Genomic DNA, 18,302 nt, shown 5'->3' on the forward strand with positions numbered 1-18,302 from the left:
CAACACAGCAAAAAAACAATGGGTAAGGAGAAAACATGAATCCAAGTAAATCTTTTAAAAACAGCAGTAAAGGGTACCACATCATCAGTCAAAAGATACTCTACGTAAACTGGCATTCTCAAACATGCATGTTGTTAAGTACTGAATCATACACAGCCACAACCACTTTACTAAGGACTACCAGCTGCTCGCCATCTCATACTGGAGAATACTGTTTCTATACCTCCACTCTCAGGCTGTGAGGAAGGGGTGCTGGTCCAAAAAGCCATTGGATTAGATTTAAAAAGGCTAAAATTAAATCCTAGAAAATAAAGAGCATTCATTTTTGAACATTTTGGGAAACAAATAGGATTTTAAAATATAAAAAGACAGTCTCTCAATTGATATTCATCTAGTTGTCTTAATCTATTCATCTAACATAGTGGTTCTATTTTTTTGCTTACTTAATAAAAGGTGTAAAAAATGGTGGTAAGACTAACCCATATGTGAATTTCTGAAAAACATAATGCTTTTTGAGTGCTAATAATAAATTGGAGAATGAACACTTTACAAAGGCTCAGTTAACACTCATGAATCAAGTACAGGGCTCTTTAAGCTGTTTGGGGTTCTTTCACTCTACCGTATATGCTATCAATATCTTCTAATTATTGAAATCGCTAGCAAATAAACAACATCTGCTGCTGTGTGAATACTCATGGGTGAACCTGAGGTAAAAAATCAGAAATATTTTTTGGGTTTACAAAGCAATGTTTACAATCCAACTATGAATAACAGTACTATTCTACAGAGAGTCTACATAAAGAACATTAAAAGAAAAAAACTGCTTAACTCTAAAAACTAAGCACTTACCCTTTTCTGGTGTTTTAAAGATGTAACTGGTTGAGGCTTCTTCCTTTGGAAAGGAAGCCAAGAGATTTCTGGCTTTGCCATCTGAAGGATGTTTGAGATCAGAGCTCTTCGACAGTTCAGACTTGGCAGGTTCCAGTTCTCTTTCAGATCCACTCTGGACTACTGAACTAGTTTCACTGTTGTTATTTTTCAAAGGTGCATTAAAACTAAATCCAAACAAAGACCCAGTGGCTGAACTGTTGCCGAATGCAAATGGCTTTGATTTTTCACTACTAAAGATGCTTTTAACGGACTCTGAACCAAACACAAATTTGGGAGGAGAAACCACTGCTTTTGTTGTTGTTTCAGTTGTGCTAGACCCTTCTCCAACTTCGGAAGTTGTGTCTGCTACGTCATCACCCTGAATTAAATCCGTCCTTTCTCGTGTGGTTTCTTCTAACACAGCTACAGCAATTTTGCCACATGGTGACTCTCTAGGAGTGCTTGACCGAGAAACGTGCGGTGTTATCAAAGAATCCTTTTCTTGGGCTACTTTTGCTTCATCAAAAATTTTCTTAAATGAGTCTGCAACATCTTGTAGTTTAAAACGCACAGCTAAATGTTCTATTTTTCTTTCTCCGTCTGCAAAATCACAAGCAGTCCACACCCATACTCTTTCTGTCCCTTTCATATTTTGCAGTGTCATATCTGGTGTTATTCTGTGGTTGGCACAAAGTTTTAATACCTGGTCCCTTCTCATCACTATACGAACTTGCTTATTATCATAATTCTGTAAAATCTTTATATCACCAATGCCCCTTTCTTTCCACTGACCAACATCCTTATCATATCTATAGAGTTTTGCTCTGTGACTAAAAACTACTTGCTCATTTTCCTCACCACTGGATACTTCTACTAGGTCAGGTAAAGGTACAACAGGTTCAAAGTACTGGCCATCTCGCTCTTCTTCTTGAGTCACATCAGATTCTTCATCAGTACCAACTGAAGTCCCACTCTGATTCAACTTGGCAGGAGACTTAGATGGACTCAAAGCAGACTTGAAACTGAAGTTGAATCCTGTTGTTGACTCACCAAAGCGGAAAAGATTTTTCCTCACAGGGCTGCTTGCCAATGGAGAAGCATGTACTGAACTGCTACTTACACTATCATCTAAAGCATCTTCCCTTAAATCATAGTTGTCCCACTCTAACGTGGGCCCCGTGTTTTCAGGATTTGGCTTGATTGTTGTATCTGAAGCATTGGCCGACCCTGCGTCGGAACTCTTACTCTCTTCATCACTGACTTTTGTCTGATCATTTGTCAAAAACGTTTTGAAATCTTTCAGTCCACTCTTCATTTCTTCAGCTCGCTGTATTAACTTAGCAGCTCTGCCAGTATCTACAAGTTTATGGGGAGTCTGAAGTGGTATATCTAACAGAAGTCGCTGGCATTCCTCAAACTTCTGCTTGAATTCTTCAGCCAGCTCTGGTGTTTTAAATTTTGCTGCCAGCTGTTCTAGTTTGGCATCACCATCAGAGAAATCACTAGCCAACCACATCCACGCTCTATCTGATCCAGAGAGAGGCTTCAGGTTCATTGTAGTTGTTATCCAATGATTAGCGCACACTTTTAGGACTTGTTCTCTTCGCATCAGCATTCTTAGTTTTCCATTCACCTCATTTTTGAGAATTTTTAAATTGCCTAAGCCCCGTTCTTTCCACTGACTTATCTCAGCATCAAACCTAAACAGTTTCACCCGCTGTGAATACAGAACTTTTTCATCTTCTTCTCCTGTTACAAGTTCTACTTTTTCAGGCATCTGAACTACTGGCTCAAAATGAATGTCATCATTTTCCTCAGTCTTATAGGCATCATCATCTTTCTCAAGATCAGCAGAAGTGTTGGTTCTATCAGCAATTTTACCACTCTGTGATGAGAATAATTTTTCTCCAGCACCCGAAAATCCCTTGAAATTGGGGTCTTTTTTGCCAAACTGAAATCCTTCTCCTGAAGTTGACTTTGCAAGATCTGCAAAGGTAAAAGTGCTACTTTTTTGACCAAAGATCACACCACTACCATTCTTTTGGCTACTAGCATCCTGTGCCTGGAAACCAGTGTCATTTTCAGGGTGTTTCTCATTCCTCTCTTGATTTCCCTGTTCCTGAATACCAAATTTAAAGCCATCAGCAGACACAGGAATTGAAAAACTAAACCCTTCTTTTGTTGACTTGGATTCTGTATTAGAAGAACCCTGAAATGTAAATGACGGTGCATTTTCTGGATCTGCATGTCCAAACTTAAACCCTTGCTCTGCCGTACTGCCAAATTTAAAAGCTTTTTCTGAAAAGTTACTTTTGAATCCTGTCTCTACCTGACTTGCAGAAGAGTCACTTAACTTTGTTTTGGAGCCCAATGTGAAAGCTGAGGGAGTTTCTGCAATGGGCTTATGAGTTGATTTAGAGGCACCACAAGCCACGCATTTTAAGGAAGAACCTTCATTTTGTACAAGGCAAACACTACAATCCCACTGTCCTTCCTTCTTGGGGAACAGTCCTTCCAGTCCAGTCTTTGGAGCCTTGCTCGTCTCTGCAGAGGCAGATGCTGGAACAGCAGAAGTAGGCTGGTTCTGCGGGTTTGGACTCTGACAAGCAATACATTGGGTAGCAGTCTCTTCATTTCTTACTAAGCACAAACTGCAGTCCCACTGTCCTTCCTTCTTGGCGAACATCCCCTCAAATCCGCTCTTAGGAGCCTTGCTCGTCTCTGAAGTACCAAACTGGAAAGAGGCAGGGGCTGCAGCAGCAGCAGGTGGGCCTGGTTTAGCTGGATTCTGACAGGCAATGCATTTTGTAGCATCTGGTTCATTTCGCACCAAGCAGACATTGCAGTCCCACTGTCCTTCCTTCTCGGCAAAAACATCCTCAAATCCGCTCTTTGGTGCTTTACTTGTCTCTGAAGTACCAAACTGGAAAGAGGCAGGAGCTGCAACAGCAGAGGCAGGTAGACTCTGTTTTCTTGGATTCTCACAGGCAATGCATTTTGCAGCGCTCCCTTCATTCCGCACTAAGCACAAACTGCAATCCCACTGTCCTTCCTTCATAGAGAACACAGACCTGAAGTCACTATTGACAGACTTAGGAAGATCTCCCTGGCCAAATTTAAAGGAAGCCTGATGAACAAATGAAGACCCAGTTTTGTTAGCAGATTTTGTACTTTGGCATGCACTGCACTTAGATACAGTAGGTTCATTCCTTACTAAACAAACACTACAGTCCCAATAACCTTCTTTCACTGGAGCCACTGAGGCAAATCTATCCTGAGCATTCGCTGGGCCAGTTTTAGGAGCAGGAACTGTTTCAACTAATGGTGGGCCAAGGAGCTCTTTACTACTTGGGTTTAGATTTTGGCATGATACACATTTCTTCACAGTTGCAGCATTTTTCAAGGAGCAGCTGTTACAGCCCCACCAAGACCCTTCTTTCTTTCCAACTTGAAATTCAAAATTCATGTTTCCAGCATCAGATTTACAAATATCCTTGTTGTCATGACTTGTGGAGTCTTTTACAGTTCTGATAGTCTCATTTGGTGCTGTTGCTAAGTTAGTTCCTGAGGCTTTTAAAATGCTCTGGGCCTCTTCAAACTTGCACTTAAAAAGCGCTGCCTCCTCAGGAGTTTTGAATCTAATAGCCAGCTGTTCTGGTTTCGGCGACTCATCTGCATAATCAAGGGCGTGCCATACAAAAGATTTGTCTGATCCAGCATTTGGTGTCAATTTCATATCTGGACTAATGTAATGATTTGCACAGATTTTCAATACTTGCTCTCGCCTCATCAGAAGACGAATTTTACCAGATGTCTTATGCCTCAGTATTTTTACATTGCCAATCCCACGTTCCTTCCATTCTTTGGATTCTCCATCAAAGCGGAATAATTTTGCACGATTACAGAAGAATTCTTCTTCATCTTCCTCACCAGTCTTCACTTCGATTTTATCAGGAAGAGGGACCACGGGCTCAAAGTGCGGGCCATCCTCATCCTCATCACCATGGGCACTGCCTGCGTCTGTGTCATGGTTCTTGCTCGCCAGCTCTGGAGCAGGTGTCCCGAACACTGACTTCCCTGGTCCATGGAAAGTAAACATGTCATCACTTCGACGGAACCCTGAATTCTTTTGCTGATTTGGCCCCATGTTTTCTGTAAATGAGATTCCAGACATATTTTTGCTTCCAAAATTGAATGTATTCCGAGGCCCGATGGTCTGACTAGGAATTGGCTTTGGACCACTATAGCACTCTCCTTGTAAAGGTTTATCTGAAGTCAGGAGACCTAAAAGCCTTTCACTACTACCATAAGGTGCAGAAGGGGGTTGCGTCATAACCTGAGGTGAGGAAAATGTGAAGTCACCATCATTTGACTTGAAATTCGAGTTAAACTTAAAAGGAGGTGGTTGTGTTGTATGTGCGGGTGTTGTCAATGACGGCCTTATTCCTTCACCTGGCACAGGCTGAACAAAACTTGTTTTTCCAAATTCTATAACCTTAGATTCGGCAGATCTTGAAGCATGATTTGCCACTGGAGGTGGTTTTGTGAAATATCCTGGTTCTGGCAAGGATGGGTTTGTGTTTGGCTGCTGAACACTGTAATTAAAATAATCATCACCCCTGGGTGACATAATTCCTGTTGCAGGAGACTCGAAACGCAATGGAGGACCATACATGTCCTGAGAGAACATACAAGCAGATGAGCTTTGCACTGGTGGTGTGTGCATCTGTGAATACGCGTAAATATGCTGTTGGGGTGGAAGCCTATTCATGCCATAAACCGGACCCTAAAAGAAAAAAAGTTAAAATGTTTTACAGATTGTATTAAAAACTATAAATAGCTAGATACAAACCAACTATCACAAACCTCAAACTTGAGTACTATCAGTTGAAAGAAATATCATTAGGGTACAAAGTACATCATTAAGAGAAGACAGCATTATTACTCAGTACATAACAAAAATCAACAAATGACACCATCTTAAAAAATTTACCTCTACAATAAATTCAAAGAGCAAATATGTTCCTTACTAAATAATTTATTAAAAAATACTAACACTACTGATGCTGCTGATGATGAACATTATAACATTTAGTAAACATGTACTAACATGGCAATTTAGGCACAGCTCTAAGCATTTTAGATATATCTTAATATTCTCAAAAACTATGAATTAAAAGACTTATGCTCATTTTACACAAGGCAACTGATACACAAAGAGGTTAAGAAACTTGTGAATGGTCAAAGTAAAGAGAAAATCAAGGGTCTACATGCTATCAACCCTCAAAGCCCACACATTCAACTACTGCTGCAATATTGTCTTAATATTTATATTAGGCCTAGAAGTACTTACCATACAGTGTTTTAAAAAGAACATTCTAATCTTATTTCTATCAAAACAGAATGGTCAAGAACCCAAAACTATCACCATTCTAATTAAAATATTCTAAATGTTCAAATTTATTTTAACACAAAATAAGGTTACTAAAAAGTATAACTTCTGCATTAATATCTTTATATTCAGCAACATATAAATTTAAGAACTGAACCTGAATTTATTCCTTTAAAGGAATAACTCAATTAAAAAGGTGATATTTATAAATTATATAAATTATTCCTCGGTTACCTTTGTGGGAGTAACATTAGCTGCTGGTCTGAGGAGATACTGGGAATTGTATGCTGGTGACTGACTATAATATACTGAAGGACCAGTAGTTGAAACTAAAAAAGGGGGGGAAAAGGAAAGAAAACACTGTTATACAGTTAGCCCTATCTATACAAGAACTATAAATACAAAAGCAATAGAAATCAGAGAAAGCGTTAATAACTACAAAGGGTTTTTAATTATGCACATCAAAATACACCATAACAATAATTATCAAATGCAAACTAGGAAAAAAATTGCTAAATATGAAATGAGGAATAAGAGGATGGCAGTGCAATGGTCAAGAACACCTAACAAGCATCAAAAAAGGAACCGAAAGAGTAGTTGGTCGATTTCTAATAACTATCAGCAGAATGTAAAAGCACATCATGCTCAACTCAGAAACACTGGAAATACACTAGTCACAGATAAAAAGTCAAAGAACCAAAATTATCTCAAAGGCCACGTTTTTGACGTGTGCCTTGAAAATCTGCAGAATGATGAGGTAGGCAGCTTTTGCTACATTCAAGCTACTGCTGAAAACATTAAGGTGAAAATCACCTAATAAATTACGGAAGAGATCTCACAAGTAACACAAATTGTTGCTTAAAAAAAAAAAAAAAGGAGGACAAAAGGGAGGAGAGGGGAGTAAGGAGAAGGAAGAAGGGATGGAGGTGGAGAAAGAAGAAAGAGAATACTTATGATTTAATAACAATCTGCTTCATCTGTTTTCTGACAGTTTTACTAGGAAACCAAGCAACTAGAAGACATTTATATTGTACCAGTCATTGCTTGATTTGTTTTTTATCAGTTTCCAGAAAACAAAATAACCTCCAGTTCTTTTTATGTCTGGATATGGAACAAGAAATAGAAATTGTGACCCAAAAGGTGCCACATAACTAACCCTGGAAAGCATTAATGACCTAGAAAAGCCTAACCAGAAGCCCAAATTTAAATTTGGAAACCTAATTAGAATTGTGTAGTGACTGGAAACACTAGGCTAAACATATGAAAGCCAAGAATTCTTAAATCTCAAGTTTAAGTAGGGACTGTAACAGTGACCAGTAAAGTAATTCTTACCAGTGGGGAGAGGGGAGATGAAAAGCTTATTATTAAGCTACAAAAAATATTTTCATGGAAAGAAGCACCACATGAATAAATACAGGAAAGAAAAATAAAAAGCTATGAAGTGTGAAACAGTTTAGTATAAATTATTTAAAAACTGATACCACTTTTCTGCTTGCAAATTCAATCATTTCTATAAACTGATACATAGTCAACACTAGAAAGAGTGTAATAGCAATACCATATATAGTGGTAAAAGCATAAACTGAATTTTTAAAATATCCTACAACCACAGAAATGTATCCACAGCATTATTCATACTAGCATATACAAGGGAACAGAACTTGCAATGCTTCCACATAATGGCATAACACTTTAATAGTATTTCCAAGGAATATTTAATTTAAAAAATGTCCAGAAATGAATGTAGCTTTTTCAAAACAAGCTAACTCACCTACCATGAAATAGTAACAAGGTAACAATCTCATAAAAAATACTATATGTATAAAAAGAGGAAGAACTAGAAAAGAATGCTCCAAAACAGTAATAGGGCTTCTACGTAATAGAAAGGCTATTACTTTGTCCTTTTTTTCACGCTCAATACTTCTGAGTATTTGTTACAGCCTTATTAATCTTTGTGTTTTAATCATTAAAAAATTTTAGAAAAAAGTAGAGAGAGTACACTCTGAGGGAAGAGTTTGGGAGAAAACTCCAGAGGAAATGCTATGCAGGGACACTGTGGATCTACATGGAGGGTGTGGACATGTACAACTCAGGATCCCAGCTGAGATCCGCAGCATCAGCTTTGGAGAGTGAGATAAGACCAGAATGCAGCAGTCCAAGCCATTGGTGATAAAGCCTGGCTTGAATCTAGCTTGGAGTCCTGAAGGAGACAGTGTACCTGCCAACCTAGAGGGAAAAAAAAAAGGAGGGGAGCACATTTCTCTCCCTGACCAGCCAGCACTGGCATCCTGTAACAAGCCGAAAGAGGGTGGGCACCATTTTGAACATACGTGCCAGCAACTAGCTGAGAGGAGAGGCCCGAGTCTGGCTGGGAGGACTGATGTGGGCTGGGTGCTAGTGACTGTGGGAGCCTTGTGTGCTGGGACTGTGAAATCACTGTGGCTGTGTGGGAGGGTGCAGGGTGTGGCTGGGTCTTTGGGTAGTCACTGTGGGCGGGTCCACATGCTCAGGGCTTCCCGAGTCCCTGGTGAGGGTAATTGCTGGAGGATCCATGCTCACACTGAAAACTCTCCTCTGATTTAAAACAAAGAGAGAAGAGATTTACCACACTCTACTTGGGTGTCACCTTGGACTCCTTTCACCCTGGAGCACTAAACTGAGCTCACTAGCTACACCCAGCACTCACCTCTGGGTATTTACTGAAAGAGCAAACACTCCACTAAGCCACAGAGGCACAGACCAAAGATAAAAGCCATCACGCGGGGGGGGGATTCAACAATTGTCTATACAAATTCCTAAAAATAAATGCAGCTATTTAAGAAGCAAGAATAAAGTACACAACATGATACTTCCAAGGAACCATAACACTTTAATATAAGAATGTGAAGATGAAGAGACTGATGAAATGCTGGAAATAGAATTAAAAAAAAAAAAAAACTGATCGTAGGATTACTTAGAGATAATCAGAAGCAAATCCACAAATAAAATCCATACATCACATGAATGAAAATTTTTCCATGAAATTGAGATTTTAAAGAGAAATCAAGGGCTGGTGCTATGGCATAGTAGGTTAAGCCTCCACCTGAGGCGCTGGAATCCCATATAGACACCCATTCTAGTTCCAGCATCACCTCTTCCAATCCAGCTCTGTGCTATGGCCTGGGAAAGCAGTAAGTGGCCCAAATCCTTGGGTCCCTGCACCTGTGTGGGAGACCTGGAAGAAGCTCCTGGCTGTTGTGTTAGAAGACCTATCTCTAGAAATTTTAGTCAGACCAATAAAAAATTAGAGAACTAAAAAACAGTGTTGGATATCTATGGGATGCTATCAAACAACCCAATATACAGGTCCTAGGAGTTCCTGAAGGTGTGGAAAGAGAATGGATTAGATGGCCTTTTTAGTGAAATAATTATAGAAAACTTCTCTAATTTGGAGAAACAAAGGGAAGTCCAAGTACAGGAAGCACACAGAACTCCTAATAGACATGACTGGAAAAGATCTTCACCACGACACATTGTAGTCAAACTCTCCACAGTAAATGATAATGAAAAGATTCTAAAATGTGTACGAGAGAAATGCCAGATTACTTTCAGAGGATCTCCAGTTAGACTCACAGCTGTCTTCTCACCAAAACCCTAGAGGCTAGGAGAGAATAGAGAGATATATTCCAAGTCTTAAGAGGAAAAAAACTATCAACCCAGAATACTGTACCCCACAAAGCTCTCATTTCTGAATGAAGATGAAATAAACACCTTCCATAACAAACAGAAATTGACAGAATTCATACCACTTGTTCAGCCGTATGAAAGATGCTAAAGGATATGCTACACACAGAAACACAGAAACATGGTCATCACTATGAAAGAAGGGGAAAGCAGAAAATTTCCCAGTAAAAGCACAAAGGAAATCCAAAGTAAACAACAGTAATATTTATGGAAAAATGGCAGGGCCAAATTGTTACTTTTTTTTTTTTTTTTGACAGGCAGAGTTAGTGAGGGAGACAGAGAGAAAGGTCATCCTTCCATTGGTTTACCACCCAGATGGCTGCTACAGCCGGCACGCTGCGCCAATCTGAAGCCAGGAGCCAGGTGCTTCCTCCTGGTCTCCCATGTGGGTGCAGGGCCCAAACACTTCGGCCATCCTCCACTGCCCTCCTGGGCCACAACAGAGCTGGACTGGAAGAGGAGCAACCAGGACAGAATCCGGCGCCCCAACCGGGACTAGAACCCAGGGTGCCGGTGCCACAGGCAGAGGATTAGCCTAGTGAGCCACAGCACCGGCCCAAATTGTTACTTATCAATGATCACCTTGAATGTAAATGGTCTCAATTCTCCAGTTAAAAGATACAGGCTGGCTGAATGGATTAAAAAACAAAACCTATATATATTTGTGGCCTACAAGAAACACATCTCACTAACAAAAATTACACAGGCTCAGAGTGAAAGGATGGAAAAAGATATTCCATACTAACAGAAACCAGAAAATAGTTGGTGGAGTCATCCTAATATCAGACAAAATAGACTTGAACACAAAAACTGTTAAGAGACAAAGAAGGGCACTATGAAATGAGTAAGGGGTCAATTCAACTGCAAGATGTGGCTATAATGTATATGCACCTAATTACAGGGCAGCTGGCTATTTAAAAGAAATGTTAATGAATCTATAAGGAGACACAGACTCCAATACAGTAGCAATGGGGGACTTCAATACCCTACTTTCAGCAATGGACCAATCAACCAGGCAAAAATCAGCAAGGAAACAAGAATTAATCGACACTATAGACGAAAGGGATCTAACAGGTATCTACAGAACTTTTCAACCTACAGTTGCAGAATAAACATTCTTCTCACCAGTGCATGGAATTTTCTCTAGGATAGACCACATGGCAGACCATAAAAACATGAAATCCTGTCATTTGCAACAAAATGGAAAGCATCATACTTTGTGAAATAAGCCAGTCCAGAAACAGATACCATATGTTCTCCCTGATCTGTGATAACTAAAGGAACACCTAAAAGGTAATCTATAGAAGTGAAAATGACACTTTGAACAGCCCTTGATTCGACTGTTGAGGAACAGGTTTTTCTTTATACTATTTGTTGAACTCTTTACATAGTGTAGAGTTAATCTTACATGAATAAAGTTAATTGAAAATAGATCTTAGTAAAAAATAAGAATGGGAATAGAAGGAGGAAGGGTGCAGTGCGGATGGGAAGGAGGGTACAATGGGAAGAATCACTATGTTCCTACAGTTGTATTTACAAAATGCATGAAGTCTGTATACCTTAAATAAAATGCTTCTGAGAAATATAGTTTTTTTTTTAAAAGACAAGGGCTGGCCAGCGCCATAGCTCAATAGGCTAATCCTCCGCCTTGAGGCACCAGCACACCGGGTTCTAGTCCTGGTTGGGGCGCTGGATTCTGTCCCGGTTGCCCCTCTTCCAGGCCAGCTCTCTGCTGTGGCCAGGGAGTGCAGTGGAGGATGGCCCAAGTCCTTGGGCCCTGCACCCCATGGGAGACCAGGAGAAGCACCTGGCTCCTGCCTTTGGATCAGCGCCACTGGAGGGTGAACCAACGGCAAAAAGGAAGACCTTGCTCTCTGTCTCTCTCACTGTCCATTCTGCCTGTCAAAAAAAAAAAAAAAAAAAAAAAAAGACAAGGACCATTTTGATATATTTTTATTCCTATTTAGAAAAAGAAGTCTATGAACACGGGAGAAGAATCAGGGAACCTGGTCTCTCTCAGTGCTATAAGTGACTTGTGAACACTGTCAACAAGTCATTTGAAATCTACACTGCTGTCAACTGTAAAATGAGGATGTATGCTTTTACACATGAAAGCCACAGCAAGAATAAAGTGAGGCAATGTAAAAATGCTCAATTCACAAGCGCGTATCACCAAAAGCCCTTTTAGCCTGCACAAAGAAGAAATGGAAATTGTGATCTCAAGAAGTGCTCAGTTACTGACCATACCCAGTACTAAAAAAGCCATGGAAAAGGCTAGCCAGTGTCTTTATCCTACCTATACACACTCTACTCAATGCACAACTGTATCATCCTAAATGTTTCCTGGGTTACAAACAATTAGAGATCGTTTCTCAGCCTTTTGGCTAAGTGTAAAAACAATTAGAAAAAAATACACACTACTACAGGTTGCATTTCCCTTATCTTAAATGCACACATTATTTTGGATTCTGGAATAAGTGCATAATATGTGCATAATGAGATATCTTGGGAATGAGACCCAAGTCTACACACATAATTCATTTATGTCGCATATGCACCTTTTACACATTGTCTGAAGGTGATTTTACATAGTATTTTTAGTATACCTGCATGCATTCTGACTGTAACCTGTCACATCAGATTTAAACACATGAGATTTTAAACACATTTCACCTGTAAAACTGGGATTAACTATCTCTTGAGTTACTATGATTACATACACAAACTTCTGCAAATAACTAACTCATAGCAAGTTAAGTGTTTACTGTACATAAAGAATAAATGCTTACTACACATCCATACCGACTTGTATGCACACAAATGCTCACAGTAATTATGTGAGAGAAGTATTTTCACATTTCAAAAGTTAACTACACAGCTTGTAGATGATACAGCAAAAACTTAAAAACCCACTATGATCTAACTCAAAACTCCTGTTCCCTCGATATATAGTCATATTTCACAATTAATATTACCAGCCTCTCTGTACAGGCTCAAAGTAATTCCCTGAAAGTTTAAGTTCTTAATTAGTAATTAGGCATCTCTTAGGGCATGACTCTAAAGGGTAACATTTTTCAATTTAAAGAGGGATCTCTTCAGACTCTGCTCATCTGACATGTCATTAAAGGGTTCTTTAAGCCTTCTATACAAGTCATCAGACAGAGCTTATTTTCTTTATGCTCATAAAGATCAATACCAAGAGCAGCTTTTTAAACAACATATAAGCAGACATATTGCCATGTATAACAACAAACACACATAAACAAGTCAATGAATTGAAAGAGAAGGAAGTTAAGTACTTTTATCAACCTGGGATTATCCAATTGCCTGCTCACCTGTTAATGGAGCCCCATGAAAAGTCTGTGATCCCTGGTATCCATCAGGCACTGAGTCTGGTCCATAATTCTCTGTGGGCCAACGATGAGGGGATGCCGAGTTACTGCTATTTAGTTTTAATTCCTGCATTTCTTTCTATTGGAAGAAAATAATTTTAAACAATTATACCAAAAACAGAGCTGGGGAAAACTTAACAAAATATTTTAAAATTTAATACTTGATGAGTGTGAGCATTTGGCCTAGTGGGTAAGAAAGACCCCACGGTCGGCGCCGCGGCTCACTAGGCTAATCCTCCGCCTTGCAGCACCGGCACACCGGGTTCTAGTCCCGGTCGGGGCGCTGGATTCTGTCCCGGTTGCCCCTCTTCCAGGCCAGCTCTCTGCTGTGGCCCGGGAGTGCAGTGGAGGATGGCCCAAGTGCTTGGGCCCTGCACCCCATGGGAGACCAGGAGAAGCACCTGGCTCCTGGCTTCGGATCAGCGCGGTGCGCCGGCCGCAGCGCACCAGCCGCGGTAGCCATTGGAGGGTGAACCAATGGCAAAGGAAGACCTTTCTCTCTGTCTCTCTCTCTCTCACTGTCCACTCTGCCTGTCAAAAAAAAAGAAAAGAAAAGAAAAAAAAAAGACCCCACAACAGATTGCTCGGGTTGTACTTCCTACTTCTGATTCCAGCTTCCAGACAACACAGACCTTCAATAGGCAGCAGGTGATGATAGCTCAAGTGACTACATTCCTTACCATTCATGTGGGACCTAGATTGAGTCCGCAGGCTCAGGCTTCCCACTCAACCCAGTTCTAGCCACTGCAGGTATTAATGGAGTAAACCAGAAACAGGAAGCTCTGTCTCTCCCTAATGTGTGCTTCTCTGTCTCTCAAATAAAACAAGAAGGAAAAAAAAAGCCAAACTTGCATGTGTTTTTTTTTTATTAAATATTTATTTATTTGAGAGGCAGAGTTAGAGAGAGAGAGTTAGAGAGAGAGAGAGATAGCTTCCATTCACTGATTTACTCCCAAATGACTGGAGCCAGGGGCTTCATCTGGGTCTCCTTTCCAGGCCATCAGCAGGGAGCTGGATCAGAAATGGAGTAGCTGGGACTCAAAGTGGCGCCCACATGGGATGCTCGTACCATAGGTGGAGACTTAACCTACTATGCCACAGTGCTGGCCACTTGATGATGTCTTTTAAGAGATTCTTCTTTCCAGTGAAACCTGAGTATCAGATGCTATTTTAAGAACATGATCCTTCATATGCTGAAATTTACCTGTTCCCATTCTTTCATATTTTTAAAAATAAAATGGTTACTTATTTATATGAAAGGCAGAGATACAGAGAGAGAAGGACAGAGAGAAATCTTCCATCCACTGGTTCACTCCCCAGATGGCCAGAATGACTAGGGCTGGGTCGGCTGAAGCCAGGAGCCAGATGCCAGGAGCTTCTTCTGGGTCCCCCAAGTGAATGCAGGAGCCCAGGGACTTGGACCATCCTCTACTGTTTTCCTAGGTCCATTAGCAGGGAGAACTGGATCAGAAATGGAGCAGCCAGGACTCAAACTGGCACCCATAAGGGATGCTGGTGCTGCAAGCCATGGTTTAACCATTGTGTCATAGTGCTGACCCCCATTCTTTCATTCTTAGTACCACTGTCTTTATTCATTCATGCAAACTCTAACCTAAATAGCCTACTAAATGATTTCATCTCCATTTTCAACTTACACTTGCCTAACACAAGCGTGATTTTTTAAGTTTTTATTTATGGCGCCGGAGCTGCGGCGTAGTGTGTAAAGTCGCCGCCTGCAGTGCCAGCATCCCATATGGGCGCCAGTTCTAGTCCTCGCTGCTCCATTTCCAAACCAACTCTTTGCTGTGGCCTGGGAAAGCAGGAGAAGATGGTGCCAAGTTCTTGGGCTCCTGGCTCTGGATCAGCGCAGCTCCACTGCATCCAACTGGGGAGTGAACCAGTGGATGGAAGACCTCTCTCTAATCTCTCTGCCTCTCCTTCTCTCTCTGTGTAACTCTAACTTTCAAATAAATAAATAAATATTTTAAAAGATTTTATTTATTTATTGAGAAGCAGAGTTAGACAGAGAAAGGTCTTCCATTGTGTTGGTTCACTCCTCAAATGGCAGCAACAACTGGAGCGGAGCTGATCCAAAGCCAGGTGCCAGGAGCCTCTTCCGGGTCTCCCACATGGGTGCAGGGACCCAAGGACTTGGGCCATCTTCCACTGCTTTCCCAGGCCATAAGCAGAGAGCTGGATCAGAAGAGGAGCAGCCAGGACTTGAACCAGTGTCCATATGGGATGCTGGCACCCTAGCCGGAGGCTTAGCCTACTATGCCACAGTGCTGGCCCCCTTCATTAAACTTCTTAAAGTTCAGCTCCAGCGGAACCCCCTGAACTCCCATGCTCAAAAACACAAGACTAAGACCAGCACTGTGGCACAGAGCATGAAACTGCTGCCTGCAATGCTGGCATCCCATATGGGCACTGGATGGAATCCTGGCTAACGTACCTAAGAAAGTAGCAGAAGATGGCCCTAATCCTTGAGACCCTGTATCCATGTGGTACTACTTCATTGTAGGCAAGTGTAGGTTGGAAATGGAGCTGATATCATTTAGGAGGCTATTTAGGTTAGATCAGCATGAACAAATTAAGGCAGTGGTACTAAGAATGGAAGAATGGGTGGGTGGGCAGCGCCATGGCACAACGGTTAAATCACTGCCTGCATCTGGGACCCCCAGATGGAGTTCCAGGCTCCCAGCTTTGGCCTGGCCCAGATCCAGCCATTGCAATCATTTGGGGAGTGAATCCGCAGACGGAAGATCTCTCTCTCTCTCCCCCCCTCCCTTCCTCCTTTCTGTAACTCTGCCTTTCAAATAAATATGTATCTCTTAAGGAAAAAAAATCTTTAAAAAAAAAAAAAAAACAATAAATTTCTGGCTACTACACTCTTTAGTCAATGTTGACTACTTAACACTCCAAAGCACCTCTAGATACTAGCTTTTCATTTATCCATATATTAAAAAAAGAACTTAAATATACTTAGGCACTAAAAAGAAACAAAGAAATGATAAATGTTTGAGGAGAGAGATATGTTGACCCTCACTGATTCCAAAATGTATTCCTAACACTGCTCTACTTCCTAGACAACACAGCAGGTACACTGCTTTCTAGCTGTGTGGCTATCTGATCCTCTACTACTTAACAGACAACTAAATGGTAATACCATACCCAATCCCCCTATCTACAAAATGTTCCTGTAAAAAACATCCTTTAGGGCTGGTGCTGTGGTGCAGCAGGTTAAAGCCAAGCCTGCAGTGCTGGCATCCCTGCTAATGAAAACTATTAAGAAGGTAAAAGACTTTTTGATGCTTAGATCATTTTCAATTCCTAACTATAGGTTTGATACACATCTCACCAAAAGTCAATCTGGGCCGGCGCTGTGGCTCACTAGGCTAATCCTCCGCCTGCGGCGCCGGCACACAGGGTTCTAGTCCCGGTCAGGGCGCTGGATTCTGTCCCAGTTGCCCCTCTTCCAGGCCAGCTCTCTGCTGTGGCCTGGGAGTGCAGTGGAGGATGGCCCAGGTGCTTGGGCCCTGCACCCCATGGGAGACCAGGAGAAGCACCTGGCTCCTGGCTTCGGATCAGTGCACTGCGCTGGCTGCAGCGCGCCAGCCGTGGTGGCCATAGGAGAGTGAACCAACGGCAAAAGGAAGACCTTTCTCTCTGTCTCTCCCTCTCACTGTCCACTCTGCCTGTCAAAAAAACAAAACAAAACAAAACAAAACAAAAAAAGTCAATCTGAGAATCAATTAACAGAGCAAGATAATTAGTATATGTCGATAATTCAATCCAAACACTTAAGAAATCTCTTCTGTGCCAAGAACCATATCATGTTTTAGACAAGACACTATCTTTGAAGAACCCAGTCTGTGGAACAGATGCACTTGTAAGTGATTTCAAAACCATGCTAAGGGTTAAGACACAGGTATATAACACACAGGATGATTCTATGGTAATCACAGAAGGGGAACTTTGGACCAGTTTTAGAGAAAAGGGAGGGAGGGGTCAAGGGAACAATCTTTGAATAAGGAGTACAGTGAAAGGAATCAAGTCATTTACCTTAATGTCCTCTACTTGTTGGCAGATCATTTTCAGTAAGGAATTTTGATCTTCTGCCCATCGAGGTGGTGTTTTGGGAGAATACTTGAAAAAAAATTTCCAATAACAAGAGTATTTAAAATATCCACAAAAGAAATATATGCCACTATGGTATAATTCATTTTAATTCATTTACTTCTGACCTACCTTGTAACTTTTACTAGGTGACAGCGAATATAAGGTGGGAGATGGTGTAGAATGTTTTATTTCTGAATCTGTATTTCGCAAAGAACCATTTTTACAAAGAGGACCTCCTTCGCTGTAGTCTTCAAGTTCCTGCATGACTGAATTCAGCATCTCTTTTACAGACTCTAGGGGCACAGGCAACTAAAAACAAAACGCACTGATCAAGGTCTTCGATTTGCAAAACTACCAAAGAACGAACTGTAAAATGATTACAAGGACTTTATCTTAAAAATTAACTCAGTTTTCTCATTTTCGTGAAATAAGAACTTCATACTTTATGTAAAAACATTTTCTTTTTTTAAAGATTTAATTATTTGACAGTCAGTTACAGAGAGAGAGGGAGAGACACAGAAAGATCTTCCATCCGCTGGTTCCCTCCCCAGATAGCTGTAACAGCTAGGGATGGGCCAGGCTGAAGTCAGAGGAGTTTTATCCAGGTCTCCCACATGGGTAGCAAGGGCCCAAGCACTTGGATTCTGCTTTTTTAGGCATGTTCACATGGAGCTAGATTGGAAGTAAAGTAGCCAAGACTCGAACTGGTGCCCATATGGGATGCCGGTGTTACAGGTGGCAGCCTTACATACTATGCCACAATGCCGGCCCCAAGAACTTCACAGTTGATACAAGTAATGGCAAGG

General features: G+C 41.1%; 1 protein-coding gene across 2 annotated transcripts in view; it reads right to left on the minus strand.

Moving 5' to 3' along the window:
* Positions 1–18,302, minus strand: part of LOC100338469 (E3 SUMO-protein ligase RanBP2) — a 72,989-nt gene that overhangs the window by 18,420 nt on the left and 36,267 nt on the right. Inside the window, exons 16-21 of one of the 2 annotated variants that reach the window (XM_051834522.3) lie at positions 17,626–17,805; positions 17,440–17,523; positions 13,321–13,456; positions 6,497–6,591; positions 850–5,656; positions 224–301 (exon numbers count right to left, since the gene is read on the minus strand). In XM_051834522.3, coding sequence (XP_051690482.3) covers positions 224–301; positions 850–5,656; positions 6,497–6,591; positions 13,321–13,456; positions 17,440–17,523; positions 17,626–17,805 — 5,380 coding nt within the window. The remainder of the gene's footprint in view (positions 1–223; positions 302–849; positions 5,657–6,496; positions 6,592–13,320; positions 13,457–17,439; positions 17,524–17,625; positions 17,806–18,302) is intronic. The other variant, XM_051834527.3, reaches the window with a different exon arrangement.

This window comes from Oryctolagus cuniculus, chromosome 2 (genome assembly GCF_051225735.1).
Source record: "Oryctolagus cuniculus isolate XC-2025 breed Fujian yellow rabbit chromosome 2, ASM5122573v1, whole genome shotgun sequence".
Taxonomy (NCBI): Eukaryota; Metazoa; Chordata; class Mammalia; order Lagomorpha; family Leporidae; genus Oryctolagus; species Oryctolagus cuniculus.